This window comes from Andrena cerasifolii, chromosome 5 (assembly GCF_050908995.1).
Source record: "Andrena cerasifolii isolate SP2316 chromosome 5, iyAndCera1_principal, whole genome shotgun sequence".
NCBI lineage: Eukaryota > Metazoa > Arthropoda > Insecta > Hymenoptera > Andrenidae > Andrena > Andrena cerasifolii.
This window is the reverse complement of record NC_135122.1, coordinates 16,423,084-16,438,094: the sequence shown is the minus strand read 5'-3', so window position 1 is coordinate 16,438,094 and position 15,011 is coordinate 16,423,084. Positions and strand designations below refer to the sequence as shown.

The following is a 15,011-nucleotide window of genomic DNA, read 5'->3' as shown; positions in this document are numbered from 1 at the left end:
TGATAAATACATATACCGTTACTGTGTCCGTGTAACAATTTATTGTTAACATTTGATCAATTCTATAATTACAGAGACTGTATCGACTGTACACGTTAATGACGGTTAATGACGTGGACGATCATGTTGGATTCCTTGCCTATATTTTTTAAACATTTAACGACGCGTTCTAAATACACGGTGGTCAGTCTTCTAACAGAATTGGAATCGATATCCTGCCGTTGCTGTTGTGAATACATACATTTCAAAGAGGTACAAAGTTTGCCGGTCGAGTATGCGAGAATCAGCAGAAACAGATCTTTAAATTCGCGCTAGTAATATTGGACCCTGTCTAACGAACAGCTGATCTTTGATATCCAATCGCTATGTTCAAGGTAGAAAATGTCTGATGGCCGTATTTTGCCACATATTTGTAGGGAAACACGGCTCCGAAAAAGTACAAAAACTACGAAAAAAAATATTAATACAAGATGAACACTCTAATTCATACGAAAACAATGGTGACAGGTCGTGGCAGAGCGATTCGACGTATGTATCAATCAATCTTACTCATTAATACAAGCTAAAAGTCATAATCTAGCATTGCCTCCAAACGTGCATTATAGGCAATGTGCACGTTATATTTATATAACAGGTGAATGCATGGGCAGAGCTATAAATATCTATGACAAGTTAATATAAATTTTCCATTTTCTTTTTACGTATTATCTTCGCGACCTTACAATTCGCAGATAATCACTTGAGCGGCAGGTTATGTTCCGAAATAAATAGGTATATTAATGGTCACTTTCAACATCGATTTTGTATTCTCGCAACGCGATGATATTTATAAGCGAAGCAGTAATAGCGACGTTGAGAGTAATAGTAGGACACCGTTGATGGCAGATTTATTTTAAACCATTTTACAAAGTACTTTTCATTTCAGAGTACCACTGTTTCAAATTGTGGTATAACGCCAATCAAGTAAATGGAAGCCTGGCGCTTGTTTACACAGACACGAGAGACTCGAGAAGCAGCAGATCGTTAATACGCTCGACGATCGTGGACGACAGTAAGAGCATCAACTTGCCTTACTTGCAGCTGCGGACATTTTATACCACGCCGACATGGAGGGGTCAAGAGTCGTCCTCCAAAGTGGAGGATACAGTGAAGAATATCAAGCAGCAAAAGGAGATGAAGGACAAAGCGGAAGGGACCGTTGCGAAGAGCACTCAGAAGGACGTGGTGCAAAAGCTTAACTTATGGCAGAAAGTTAAAGCGGAGATAATACATTACTACCATGGCTTCAGATTATTGGGCCTCGATATGAAGATTTCAGCGAAGCTGGTTTGGAGGATTTTGAAGGGCAGGGAGCTTAGCAGAAGAGAGCATAGATTGGTAAATGATCGAGTCGCGTATCTATGATTAAACGTCAATTAAATATTTGATTCGTCATTCTCTTAATCATCTTTCAGCTAATAAAAACAACAGGCGATGTGTTCAGGCTTATTCCCTTCTCTGTGTTCATTATCATACCCTTCATGGAGTTTCTGCTTCCAATCGTTATTAAAATCTTCCCTGGCTTACTACCGTCCACCTTCCAAACTGCTACAGAGAAGGAGGACAAATTGAAACAGGCTCTAAAGGTACCGGATCTGTACAACCGTGACACTATTTAATATAACATTTCTCCCTCCATTCTATATTTGATACTTCCGTTTCAGATTAAAATCGAAATGGCTAAATTTCTGCAAAAAACCTTGGACGACATGGCGTTACAATCGTCGGATTACAGATCGCAGAAAGCTAAAGAATTTGCCGAGTTCTTTTACAAAGTTCGAACCTCCGGTGCTATAGCGACTAACGAGGAAGTTATGCAATTCAGCAAACTTTTCGAGGACGAGATTACATTAGATTCTCTTTCTCGGCCACAGTTGGTTGCGTTATGTAGAGTATTAGATGTGCAAACTCTTGGGACGACGAACTTTTTACGATTTTTACTTAGAATGAGGCTGAGGAGTCTTGCTGCGGATGATAAGGTAATTCCATTTTGTCTATGAATAGTTTTGTATATTTCCTCCAACAACAAGTGTAATTCATGTTTATTTTGTCCAGTTAATTGAGAAGGAAGGTATAGATTCTCTTACGAGAAGCGAACTGCAGCAAGCTTGCAGAGCACGCGGGATGCGGGCATACGGATTGCCAGAAAGTAAATTAAAAGAACAGTTGTCTCAATGGTTAGACTTGAGTCTGACTAAGAAGGTGCCGCCGTGCTTGTTGTTGCTTTCGCGTGCACTTATGGTTCCCGAATCTATACCCATGTCGGACAAACTGAAGGCAACTATCTCAGCCCTGCCCGAGACGGTTGTCGCGCGTACTCAAGGTGCAATAGGAGAGAAGGAGGGCAAGATGGATCACAAGACGAATATCGAAATCATAAAAATGGAGGAGCGTAAAATCGAAGAGGAGAGGCAAGAGAAGAAGGATAGCGAACCACAGCCCTCGGTTAGCATGGAGAGCCGTAAAGACGACGAAATTACGAATACGGACGTAAAAGTATTAGAACAGGCTTTAGATTCTATTGGAAAGGTTTGTAATGATTAGATGTTTCAAGGAAATGTTTAAATAACGTCGTTATTATTCCTAATGGTAATACGTGTGATTTTGAAAAGGATAAGAAGAAGATGTCTGTGGAGAAAGAGGAATTGAAAGAACTGAAAGAAGAAATGGCGGATTATCAGGAAGATGTTAAAGAGCTTTATGAAATCAAAGCAGCCGCGAAGGGTCAAGAGGATATAGAAAGTATTAAGGTGTCCAAAGGTGCTAAACGATTATTTAACAAAGTGAACAAGATGATCCGGAAGATGGATGCTGTTTTAGAGCAGCTTGAGTCCGAGAAGCAGGTGATACAGAAAGCGGAAGCCACTGATACGGAGGAAAGCCCATCTTCGAAGTCCGCTGAGGAATTAGTTAAAATAGACGAGCTAATCTCAGCTATTAAACGAATTCAAAGTGTACCCGATGATCATCGTCTGCAGCGCATAGTACAAATACTAGCGAAGATTGACGACGATAGAGATGGGGCTATAAAAATCGAGGACGTTCTAAAGGTAGTACATAATATTACACAAAAGGATAACTGTTCCTTTGAGATTTACTGTAAATTTATACGATGGTTTTACAGGTGGTGGAATTAATTGGAAAAGAAGATATTAAGCTAAGCAAGAAGCAAGTGAACGAATTGATCGAATTAATCGACAAGGAGGAGATCTTGGAGGTGGAGGAACAAATTCAGAAGGCCTTGCAGAAGGATCTAAACGAAATGAAGAGTGAGCAGAGCTCCGAGGAGAAGTACGTCGCGCCAAAATCCCCAGTTCCTGCTACACCGGTAACGACCGAAAAGGGCTTCGGTAAAGAGGAATTAGAGGACACCAGCGATCCTAATAAAGCTTATGCAGCACACACGCCGGAACAGGAACGGGAAAAGTCAGCAACGGTCCTTAAAAGTAATTCCACTTCCGACCCGGTTAGAAATCCCCCGATAGCACCCGGTGTTCCGCCAACAACAAAAAAAGCGGAAGGCTCTAAGCACCTATGATTGCCGCACAACTAACTATAAATTAATGTATGTAATTATTAATACAACCTTTTTACTGAACACTGATTCAGGGAGGTATTGCGTTTTCATCTCTATAAATAGTATTGGAAACATTTCTTTTGCGAATCAGTTTATACAGCGGGAATCTTTCAAAAGATCCGCGAGGACGTGTAAAAAGAACTCTATAGAGCAAATAATCGCAATAGTCTCATGTGTGTATTAAAGCACTTACGACGGTTGCCGCTACATACATGGCCTACACTACTTAGAACGTTCGACTAAAAACAAAGGTGAACATAAATATATTAATATGTCTTTTGTATTTATGACTGCAGCAGATTCTGAATTTTTGTTCATTAAGACTGTGGTGCATTTAATGGCATCAGTGTATTATTTGTTGCGTAATTTGCGAGATATCTGTGCTGGTCACAATGGCAATACTTTGCATGCAAATTCTTCATCGCTATTGAATGTATTTTTTTAAAATCGTATGTGACAATACTACTATAATTGATATCAGTGGTTTGCAACGGGATGTAACAGGTTCTGTTTCAGTGAAACTCAATTCCGAAAATATTGTAATACCGTGTGGAATCATTCCATCTCTCCGAAGTATCGACTATCAACACAGAATTTGTAATAACGCAGAGTACAGGTCACTTCCGTTTCGTTTCGAAAACTGTAAACATATACCTCTGCGATCGAGGGTGAACAGAGATATAATGTACATTTATAGATAAAGTAATTTTATTAATTGTAAAGTACATAAACATAGACCTATTCGTTACGTGTATGTACTGATTATATATATATATATATAAAAAAAAATAGTTATTTAAAGCACACCACATACAAGTAGTGAGTACCTATACCTTGCACGCGAAAGAGAGTATAAAATTCAGCATTCGTAGAATACTATTGCAACTGAAAGTAAAAGCGTTCGATATATTATATTATACATAAAAGTCTATTTCCCAAAGCAACTCTGAACAGCAATGATACCCTGGTATACAACATTTATATTTTTACTTCTGTGCATCAAACTACTTGTTCATTAAATGAAATATTTCTGTATATAATATAATGTTACTCTGAACCATTTTTTCCTAATTTACGCCTACGATTGCTTTTTATTAAACACGTATTCTCAAACTCGTTTCTCTGTGACTTTGAATTACCCGCTATCGTTCGCTTCGAATTCTTTTTTTTTCTTATTTTCAAACAGTAATTCGTCATCCTAACAATGTACAATAGTACTTTCGAATTAGAGACGCATCGTCGCAACGATGCGGCTTGCACGTAACACTGCAATTGAATATAACGACTGTACCTAACAATAAGTGGCATTGACACCGTGAGTAACGTGTTTCGGCGTGACACGAATTGACACGCATCTATGCAACCAGCCGCACATTCGCGCCGAGTATTAACCGATATACTTGCAAGCGAATAATATTCTACGGATGGCTCATAATAAAATTCAATTCAACCGGACAACTTGGAGATAAATAGACCATGGAGAGGTGTAATAAAAATTCATGGATAGGTGCGATGGGTGGTGCAGAATTTCGATTCGCAGCACATGTATGGACATAGACCGAAATAAATTCGCACTACCGGTTACTCCGGTATTTGTGTGATAACCGCAAGTTCCGCGTAGTTTCGTCGCAATGACTGCGTTAGGCGGTTTCATGGAGTTCTTTCAGAAAGGAAAGGTAAATGTTATTTCCCTCCTGTGCTACATCTGCCCGCTTTATAATGAATATTCTAACCTAATAAATTATTATTGATTAATTCTACTTCACTCCTGCTTTTCGATTTACGTACACGTATTTCTGGAATTTCGTTCATGGGCCTCTATTTCAGTGTCTCTTTCATTCGTTGTTGCAGACTTTCAGGCCAAAGAAGAAATTTGCTCTTGGGACACTGCGGTATTCCTTGCACAAGCAAGCACAAGCTTCCCTGAATTCTGGCATTAATTTAAGGTCAGTCGTGAAATTGCCTCCTGGGGAGGATCTGAACGATTGGATCGCTGTTCACGGTATTTCGAGCTTCTGATAAGAAATTTCAATGTCTTAGAATATAAGTTCGAGGGGCGCAAGTCTTATACATGATACTGTAATTTCAGTCGTGGACTTTTTTAATAGAATAAATCTAATATATGGTACTATCTCCGAGTACTGCGACTCAGCGTCGTGCCCGACTATGAGCGGCGGTGCTCGGTTCGAATACTTGTGGGCAGATGGTGAGAAATATAAGAAACCTACTGCACTGCCAGCACCACAATATGTCAGTCTTCTCATGGATTGGATAGAAGCACAAATTAATAATGAAAACATATTCCCTGTGTCGACAGGTACAAGGTTTTGAAAATTTTCATGCTAGCTTGATCAGTTAATTATTGCAGAACTTTTGTTACAGACGTTCCGTTCCCAAAGACATTCGTGCCATTATGTAGAAAAATTTTGACACGCTTGTTCAGAGTTTTCGTCCATGTCTATATACACCATTTCGATCGTATTGTCGCGATAGGCGCGGTAAGTTTTGTACGCGTATACTAGAGTGGCTCTTATTTACTCTTCGATCTCGATAATTCCTGCAATTGACCATGACTTTTCTGTTTTTAGGAAGCACACGTAAATACATGTTACAAGCACTTTTACTATTTTGTAACAGAATTCGAATTAATAAACACGAAAGAGTTAGAACCGCTGGCTGAAATGACTGCCAAAGTTTGTAAGGACACTGTCTCGCCAACACAGACTACAACGCCATCGAACCACGCCAGATAGTTGTAGAACCTTTCAATTGCGTGAATATGGTAACCAGATTAGAGAGAGGTAAATCTTTTTAATATAAGTACAAAAATTGAAGAAACTCTCCTTAGTACTTTTTGGAAGGGTATTGAGAAATTGGTTAGTATTAGAATGCAGCGAAGCATTAGTATTTCTATGGTTTCCATAGTTATCCTCATTGGTATTCAGAACATTTGGCAAGAATCTCATTGAAAGCTTTACTATGCATAGCTCTTAAATTCATACTATTATTATAATAATTAGAAATGTCCTTCCATTACTGCATTAAGAATGATTCTCCCACTTTGGGAGAATAATTTACCGATGTACGTCTTCTTCTAATTAATCATGATAAGTAGAAAGCAAATTATGCATTTATGTATTTCTTTGTGCATCAACTGCTACTTAAGCAATTCTGTTGATAGCTTGAGGAACGATGTAATTAGATTTTTTTAAGTTTTTTATCCACCTTTTTGTGGATGCATAGTCCATCATTTTGTCGATGTATTCCCAGATTAATTTTTATAGATACTGTTGTTAGAAGTCAACTCTACTCTCGACTAAATTAAGACAACTTTGTATATTAAATTTTGTAAGAAAACTACATTATTTATGCAATTGTACATATAATTTGTGCGCCTTTTAGATATTTGTGTAATAATCTTATGTATTGCATTAAAAGCTGTAAGTTTTGTATGAGATTAAACGATACTGTAACAAGCAAGAGTAGAACAGCATGTTGTTACATGAAAGAGTACAAACATCTGAATGGATAAAGAATAATGAACCTGTCTCCATTATACAACATTGTTCATTATCTATAACCAAATAAATAATTAAAGAATAAGCGGATGTTATCAATGAAGCTCCCAAATAGTTTTACCCTTTAAATAGAAGCTTCCTTCTTTCCCCAAGTCACGAACCAAGGGACTCCTTTCTTTGGGAATAAATTTATATAATTTTATTTAATCCAGTTGATACAGGTTCGGAGGAGGACTAATCGTCGAACAAGTATTAAAGTAAAACTACAAAATACATTTGTAGAATGAATACGAATTTGCCCTACGACGCTGCAATTCGACTAATAAATATTATGAATAATCCCAACGGTGGTTCATACTTGCGAAATCATTTGTATACGTAGTTTCACTTTAATCCCAGTTTTTTATTTTTACTAAAAATGACGTTCACAGTGACTCGTTCTATGCTCGCTCGGAAGATTCTGTTTATACTCGTAAACTGTACATGCCGCCGCGAACCATGTTATAATCGGGCAGGTTCTCAACCGGGCCAACTGCTGCGATTACCGGGCACTGGTCGTAAATGTATTTCATGCTAACGTCATGAATATTTTGTGCGGTTACGCTCTGCAAGGAATATCAGTGATAAAGGAATTGTGTTACACATTCTACGTTCACCCGTTACTTACGTCTATCCTAGCCTCGAGCTCGTGAAGCGGTATACGTCGATTGTAACAGAGTATCTGTCGACCAATATCTTCGCAGATTGCGGTCGTTCCGTCCAACTGGAGGAGCATGTTCGTCTTGAGAATGTTCTTCGCGCGCTCCACTTCTTTCTCGGTGACGGATATACACAGCCTTATCCATTCGCGTTGGATGTTAAACAAGAAGTCCTGGCACGCCATAGGATCGCACACGTAGTATATGCCCCAAAGACCTGTGTCCTATAAGAAAGAGATGATTGCAATATATTTTAATCTGCTCACCAGGGCATTCACGGTAACTATTGTACCCCGATGAAAAGAAGTCGGTCCAAATGTCACAGGGGCAAGAGGGGTTCTTCGCTCACATTGGCTCCCGCCGCCCGTGTCCCGTTTGCTTACTTTGTATTCGTCGACGTTGTCGCGCTGGCCAATAGCGACAATACGTTTACCCTACGCGGGCCTATAGACCCGGACTTCTTTTCATCGAAGGATAGTACGTACTTTGTAGCAGGTGTTGAAGCTTTGGTAACTGTGGCACAGTTTTGCAACTGCAGAAGCTTCGGCCAAACGGTTCGCGCTGCTTGCACCTCCCCCCTGGCTGCGGTCCCACGCTCCCATAAGGGTATTCGCAACCATAAGAGGAATGTTATCCGCGTCAGCCCATCCAGCACCTTCGACCGCAATGGCTATGTGTGCGAGAGGAATGCTATCGTCTCGGACTCTTATTTCAGAACCCGTGTAACGGCATGGTACACACAGCGATGGAATTTCATCGTAGTTCGGTCCTTTCATTTGACCAAAGTGTTTGTTAGCCAAATCAACCAGCGCGCTGTGTTCTACACCACCGGCACCGGCCAGAACAAACCTAAGAGAAGGAACTCAGTCACTTTTAAAGATGCACACGCAACAGAAATACTTGACAGAGGTACTATTGGCAGATGAGAAGAAGAACGACTACCCAGAAGCTGAAATGTCACAGGGGCAAGGGGGAATCGCCAGATCGCTCCACCCTATGGGACTGTCCTTAAATTATGTAAGGGTAATTTTGGCGATTTCTTACCCCCTTCCACCCTCAGCATAAGAATTCATAAGATTTGATATTGCAACCCCCTTCTTACATATTTTTTACATTTAATTTTTTCAGTTATTAAAATTCTTTTAAAGGTTTATATACGGTGGCGGACGAAAGAAAGTTTACACCATTTAAAATCGCATAACGAATAATAAAAATCAAGGAATTGGGTGGAGCGAGCGAGCAATTCCCCTTGCCCTTGTGACATTTCAGCTTGTACGTAGTCGTTCTTCTCCCCATCTGGCAATAGTATGTAGTATAGTTTATAATCATGTACCTTGGTGGACCGTAGAAATTCTTTACATAGTTAAGAAGATCAGCTCGCGTGATGCTCTTAATGTTTTTAGTAGGCCCAAGAATCGTCCTTCCTAAAGGTGTACCTTGATACGCACTGGCATGCAAGTGGTCGAAAACGACTTCTTGGAGATTCGTCTCGACTTCCTGCATCTCCCTCAAGATCACACCTCGCTCCCTCTCAATCTCGTTCTCGCCGAGTTTCGAATTTTGAATGATGTCGCTCAGAATTTCAATAGCTTTCGGCACATCTTGCGACAAACACTTGGCGTAAAATACTGTTTGTTCCCTGCTCGTGTAAGCGTTCAAATGAGCACCCATGTTCTCGATTTCTAATTCTAAGTCGGTTTGCGAACGTTTAGTGGTTCCCTGTACAATAATTATGCTTTCGAGTGAAACTTTCTACCGTTCCCTTAGAAGCTTCTTCAGAAAATGTACCTTGAAAGCCATGTGCTCCATGAAGTGCGCCACGCCGTTATTCTCGTCGTTTTCAAAGCGACTGCCAGCGTCGATCCAAAGCCCTACTGTGGCCGTTGGAGCTCCGCTGTCTTCGCTCGCAACTTTCATGCCACAGTCTAAAGTTGTGATCCTTGTGGCAGGTTGATTGATAAGCATCTCTTTCAAAGATGCCGCTGTGGACTGCCATTGCTTTTGTGGCTGAAGAAGAAATAAATTACATACGAACTTAAGAAGGAATACGATGAAGAATGAAACAAGTATAAAGAATTAAGTTACGTTTATATACACCTGCCTGTGGGTCCATTCCATACAGATTGGAATGAACTACACGAAGCTAATCACGGGAATGGAAATCATTGAAGCAAAATCACTAGGAAGATTACGTTAAAATAAAAAACGTTGTATATGGGAAATAGGACAAGGAATGTTTAAGAACAATATTCAAAAGCACAGTGAAAAGTATCTTGCTGTACACGTCAGAAATTTGGGGACGGAGGGAAGCAGAAAAAGTAGAGAAAACACAGGAGAAATACATAAGGTGGACTTTAGGTTTGGATTTCGATACACCAGCATATTTAATTTTGGAGAAAACAAAAACGGACAAAGTAAGAATAGAAGCAGGGTAAAAAGGGCAATAAAATATGAGGAGAAAACAAAATGCCTGAATAAAAATAAAACAGTACAAAAATGCTGGAGGGAAATAGACACGAAGCAAGAAGAGAAAAAGTCGAAATGGGAGGAAATGAGAGTTTGATGAGGAACTAGCGTAAAGGGGATACTAAAGGGAGAAGAAGGAGCGGAGTACTAGAAAACGTTGTATCTGTCAAATCCTTGAATTCATTGGCAACATACTGCGCGGATAACCTAAGTATACTGGGGTTATGAAAGACCGGCGAGTATCGTGATACGTATCATGGAATCCAATTTACTGAACCCCATTTGCTGTCAGTTAAATAATAATTCATCATTCCTCTTTTGTTTTATAGAGTTCCCAAAAGTTGGTTCCCATTACGTAAGGAGTAACTGGAGTCGATGGCTGTTCGCCTCGGTAAAAGGATCTGGATTTGAACGTGAATCTCGACGAGTCGCTGCGATGCGTTCTGATAATGATACTCGAAACGTAAAATCGTAATTTCGTTACCTTTACGAGACTGGTTTTATTAGGATACGTCCGCAACGCAGAACTAACTCGAAGCAGACGAGTCGCCATTTTTTCGATCTCTTCGCAACTGGGACGGCTTACGACCACTTACGACGAGGGTAGTGGCACGATTTGAACTGGTGTTCGGAGCTGGCTCGGGCACCTCGGTCCAATATATAGGTGTATTAAAATAATGATAGTGATACGATGAGTAAAAAAGAATGTATTAAAATTGTAACGCAGTAAGGCGAACTTAATTGCGACGTAAGATTAATAAAAGAAACCAGTGTTTGCAAAATGAAATACGGCAAGGAAGATTATTTCTTGTTCACCCCTGCACTTCAGACATCAAGTTACTATATTCAAACGTAGATTTTTGGGCAACAATTTAAATTTTTAACGCCTTATGTATTTTTTATTTCCTTATGATATGTATGCAATGGGAATGTAGGGAATTTTTTATGTAGAGACATTTGCTTGTGGTCTCGTTGGCACCTACTGTGAAATTCGAAAACCGACCCGTTCCATATCGCATCATACAGTTTACTTAAGAATAAGTAGCGACTGAGAATACCGCCCTTAGTCCATTTAAACTAACGCGTTTCGCGAGCAGAGTCCTTCAGGCCTCCACGGGCATCGAACCGCGCAGAAAATTCCCACGAGGCAGATGTTTCCCCAGGCGGCCGCGCAACAACGTATTTCGTAATTAACTCCGCTCGCACCAATGTTGCTGCTAATAAAGGTGTCGCATGGCTTGAATGAGCATACATGTGAATCCGAAAACGTAGTACGCAAAGATGGCGCGGTTCAAATGACTACAGAGGCTTCCTCGTTGCATTCAAGTTGTTGCATACAGTATTCAGTGTATAAAGTGGTATAAAGAACAGCGGATATAATGGCTGCTTCAGAGAAAAATGATCTTACTTTGAGGGAGATGATGGAAGACAGTAGTGTAACTGGCATGATCTTAAAAGCGAGAGAGCCTTGGCGGGACGTCATGTCCAAGCTGTACTACGATTTCTTGCACAGTATACAGATGAACTTTTCACAGGCGCAGGTGTTTGACACTGTCGCAGACTTTATACAGAACTGCACCGACACATTGGACATAATGAGAGGTACACGAAACTCTGAAACACACGTATCAATCCTAAATCCTGGTACTTTCTTTTATCCGTAATCATGAATTCGTGTTACACAGGCATGCAATCAAAAGTAGAAATCAGCGATGTCTCGAAAGAAGAGATCTCTTTAGAGAACGAAAGAAACACGTGGAGGCTGATTTATTGTTTATATCAGAATCGAATACACAGCGTGAATTACCCTATTCCCATGGAAGACGATTCAGTTGAGAATGATACTTACATATCCGAGAAGCTCGTGATAGAGAACTTATTCAAAACCGAAAGCTACATTAGAGAATATCAATTGATAATCGATTGGTTGGAGAAAAATGCGTTGGATCAGGCAGATAAATATCCAACCACCGAACATTTCACGGATAAAACTCTCGCATGGGAGAATACAGTCAGACAGTTGCTCACGTACAAAGATAAAGATCAGATTCCGTTCCGGTCGTCTAGACCACTGGTATCGTCCCTTGATCCAGATGCTCCGATAAGAGAAGGTAAATCTCTGCATGATCTGGACAGGGAAGATGATGCAAGGCTCGAAAAAAGAATGTTCATAGAGGTATTAGGCCCTTGAATGAAAGATTAATTTGAAATAGCAAAAGACGAAAGGCGACTCAAGAAATTTCATAGGGTAGTACAACGTAAGAAATATGCTTTTGTAGGTGCGTTGCGGTCGTCTTCAAAAAGCTCAGGCGCTGGCCGAGCACTGCGGGCAGCCTTGGAAAGCGGCTTGTTTACAAGGGTGGATACCTCATCATGATCCCAATTACAAAAATCCATTGTCGGATACTAAACTGCCTATCGAAGGGAATCCTAATAGAAGTCTCTGGAAGTTGTGCGCATGGGAGCTATCTCAAGATAAACGCGTAGGTAATGATATTCTTCTGTTTATATTGTTAATTGAAAGGTGACCGGCGCTTTGTCTTTTACGAAATTGTTGAATTCAGGTCAATTTTATCGCGCCATTTATGCTAGTCTCTGCGGAAACGTCCAGCAAATGCAGCCAGTGGCATCGTCGTGGCAAGATGCTCTGTGGGCTTACATGAAAGCGCTGTTAGACATCAAAGTCGAAACGGAAATGAGAGACATAGTGGTAAAAAGTTTTACAGACATGCCTGAAGATTACTGGAAGAACGAGATCTCGCTGGAGGATGTCTTCAATGAACTTCAAGCCTCGAAGAACCCGATTATCCGTGAGCAGGCGAACGAGCCCGATCATCTTATTCAGAAATACCTGATACTGGATCAGATACCGAAGTTGATGGACGAGATAGAGTTCATGATAGACACGAGGACCTGCGATCCCCACTTCGTACGATTCTTGGGGCATTTGATATACTTCTTCCGACAAATCGGGAAGAATGTGAACGACAAAGTCGGGGATAAAGTCCTATTAGCATACGTTCGTGTTTTAATTGAGATGGACGATCCAGTCCTGATCGCTTTCTACACTGCCATGCTGCCCCAAGAAGCTCAGGTGACGAATTACGCCAGCTACCTGGAAGTCATACAAGACTATGAGCAGCGGAAGAAGTGCTTAGCCGCGGCGGAGGACGCAAACTTGAACGTAGAAGCCATCACGAAGCTGGTGGTAGAAAGAATACGGTCCAAGAACGTGGATGTCGATACCACGGATTTAAAGGGCACTATAACCGAGGCAGATATGGAGAAGATCAACGCGTTAGACTGGCTAATATTTTACCAAAGTCAGCGGGAAGAGGCTTTGTGGCAAACCAACGCTCTCGTAAGGTATTTCTTGTCGAACGAAAGAGTGGACGCTGCACGGAAAGCTTTCAACAAGGTACCGACCGGTATAATCAATTTCTATCCTGCCCGTGTCGAAGGTGACTAATCCGAGAACTCTTTTAGATCCCACCGGATTCCATAGAGTCTGTTATGTCTGAATACCCAACGCTGGAGGGCACTCTAGCAAATCTCAACCTAACGAACAATTTGTCGAATAGGGCGTCCTCAGCGATCCGGGAGTACCTTTGTTACAAAACTTACCTCGATGCTCAGGAGGGTTTCGCCGAGTGGTTCTCCCACTATCACCACGGGAAACCTACCTCTTTAGAAGCGCTACCACCGTACGCCACTTTCACCGAGAAGGTCGCGTACGAGCACAAGAAAGCACAGTATAACGTGGAAATGGAGAGGTGGAAGTGTACGATGCAGCATCACACAAAGGTAAATAAAACTGGAACACGAAATTGGAGAAGAGGTGTGAGCAGGAGATAGGTTTGAAGCTATAGTCTGATTTTCGAGAGTTGAGACCTGAGGTAGATCACTCGGACGGAGCGTGGTTAAGGAGGAACTAATGGTACGCTACGGATTACGTGCGGCGTAGCGTACCATTGGTTCCTCCTTAACCACGCTCCGTCCGAGGAACCCGCCTCAGGTCTCAACTCCCGAAAATCAGACTATAATAACTTTCTTATAGGCTGTGAAACAATTGTTCTTCAATGTGTTGCTATTTCCGGACGGTGGTTGGCTCGTTGACTCGAGCAACAACGACGAGCCTTGCACGCCGGAGGAATTGTCGCGCGAGCATCAACTGAAAAAGTTAAGGGAGCTTTGTATACCGAAAGTCATGCTTCTTCTGCATTCGGTGATGTCCGAAATGAACGAGCACGCCGGGTGTATCCAGCTAGCAGACACTCTTGCCTCTGAACAGTATCAGCTCTACAAAGTACGTATACAGACATTTTTTTTAAACGTTAGAAGATGTATAGAATAAGATTAATCATTTCCTAATTTCGATTGGTCCCAGGTGTTCCCGAAGTGGAAGTTGCGCGAGGTGTTCAAGAAAATCTGCGAGTCTTCCATCACCCTGTTGGACCAGAAGAAAGATCCCTGGGGTTACCCGAAGTGAGGGTCTGTAGGAAAATAGGCGACGATTAACGGGAGAAAAAGGAAACTGTATATTTAATTGTACATGAAGCGCAAGAGTCGAGTGTTTGTGAAAAAGCCGTCACGGTCTGTTTTTTTTTTTTTTTATAAAACCAGTTTATTGTCAACCACAAGAAGTGAATATAAAATTTGATACAATGTTCAATAATTCATAATCATAATATATTATATACCTCATGATTACTT

General features: G+C 40.9%; 4 protein-coding genes and 1 long non-coding RNA gene across 5 annotated transcripts; 4 read left to right on the top strand and 1 right to left on the bottom strand.

Moving 5' to 3' along the window:
• The first annotated feature begins 110 nt into the window (after window positions 1–110).
• Window positions 111–4,389, top strand: Letm1 (Leucine zipper and EF-hand containing transmembrane protein 1). The gene is made up of 7 exons (XM_076812050.1): window positions 111–528; window positions 926–1,377; window positions 1,455–1,625; window positions 1,704–2,018; window positions 2,095–2,568; window positions 2,652–3,089; window positions 3,164–4,389. Exons 1-7 carry the CDS (start codon window positions 471–473, stop codon window positions 3,575–3,577), a joined length of 2,322 nt encoding a protein of 773 aa, XP_076668165.1. The 5' UTR covers window positions 111–470; the 3' UTR covers window positions 3,578–4,389.
• Window positions 4,390–4,525: 136 nt separating this feature from the next.
• Window positions 4,526–7,219, top strand: Mob3 (MOB kinase activator 3). Its single transcript, XM_076812087.1, has 5 exons — window positions 4,526–5,292; window positions 5,468–5,618; window positions 5,706–5,933; window positions 5,999–6,114; window positions 6,205–7,219. The coding sequence occupies exons 1-5, from the start codon at window positions 5,248–5,250 to the stop codon at window positions 6,367–6,369; spliced, it is 705 nt and encodes a 234-aa protein (XP_076668202.1). The 5' UTR covers window positions 4,526–5,247; the 3' UTR covers window positions 6,370–7,219.
• Window positions 7,220–7,516: 297 nt separating this feature from the next.
• On the bottom strand, window positions 7,517–10,925 carry Uqcr-c1 (Ubiquinol-cytochrome c reductase core protein 1). Its single transcript, XM_076812071.1, has 6 exons — window positions 10,783–10,925; window positions 9,621–9,839; window positions 9,166–9,551; window positions 8,318–8,681; window positions 7,802–8,056; window positions 7,517–7,739 (listed from the first exon to the last, which is right to left on the bottom strand). Exons 1-6 carry the CDS (start codon window positions 10,849–10,851, stop codon window positions 7,599–7,601), a joined length of 1,434 nt encoding a protein of 477 aa, XP_076668186.1. The 5' UTR covers window positions 10,852–10,925; the 3' UTR covers window positions 7,517–7,598.
• LOC143368883 (uncharacterized) lies at window positions 8,600–11,004 on the top strand. The gene is made up of 2 exons (XR_013085300.1): window positions 8,600–8,741; window positions 10,628–11,004. It is a non-coding gene; the product is annotated as an uncharacterized LOC143368883 (long non-coding RNA).
• Window positions 11,005–11,556: 552 nt separating this feature from the next.
• Nup107 (nuclear pore complex protein Nup107) lies at window positions 11,557–15,005 on the top strand. Its single transcript, XM_076812049.1, has 7 exons — window positions 11,557–11,900; window positions 11,984–12,474; window positions 12,578–12,785; window positions 12,863–13,716; window positions 13,785–14,102; window positions 14,356–14,604; window positions 14,686–15,005. Exons 1-7 carry the CDS (start codon window positions 11,678–11,680, stop codon window positions 14,785–14,787), a joined length of 2,445 nt encoding a protein of 814 aa, XP_076668164.1. The 5' UTR covers window positions 11,557–11,677; the 3' UTR covers window positions 14,788–15,005.
• Window positions 15,006–15,011: the final 6 nt, after the last annotated feature.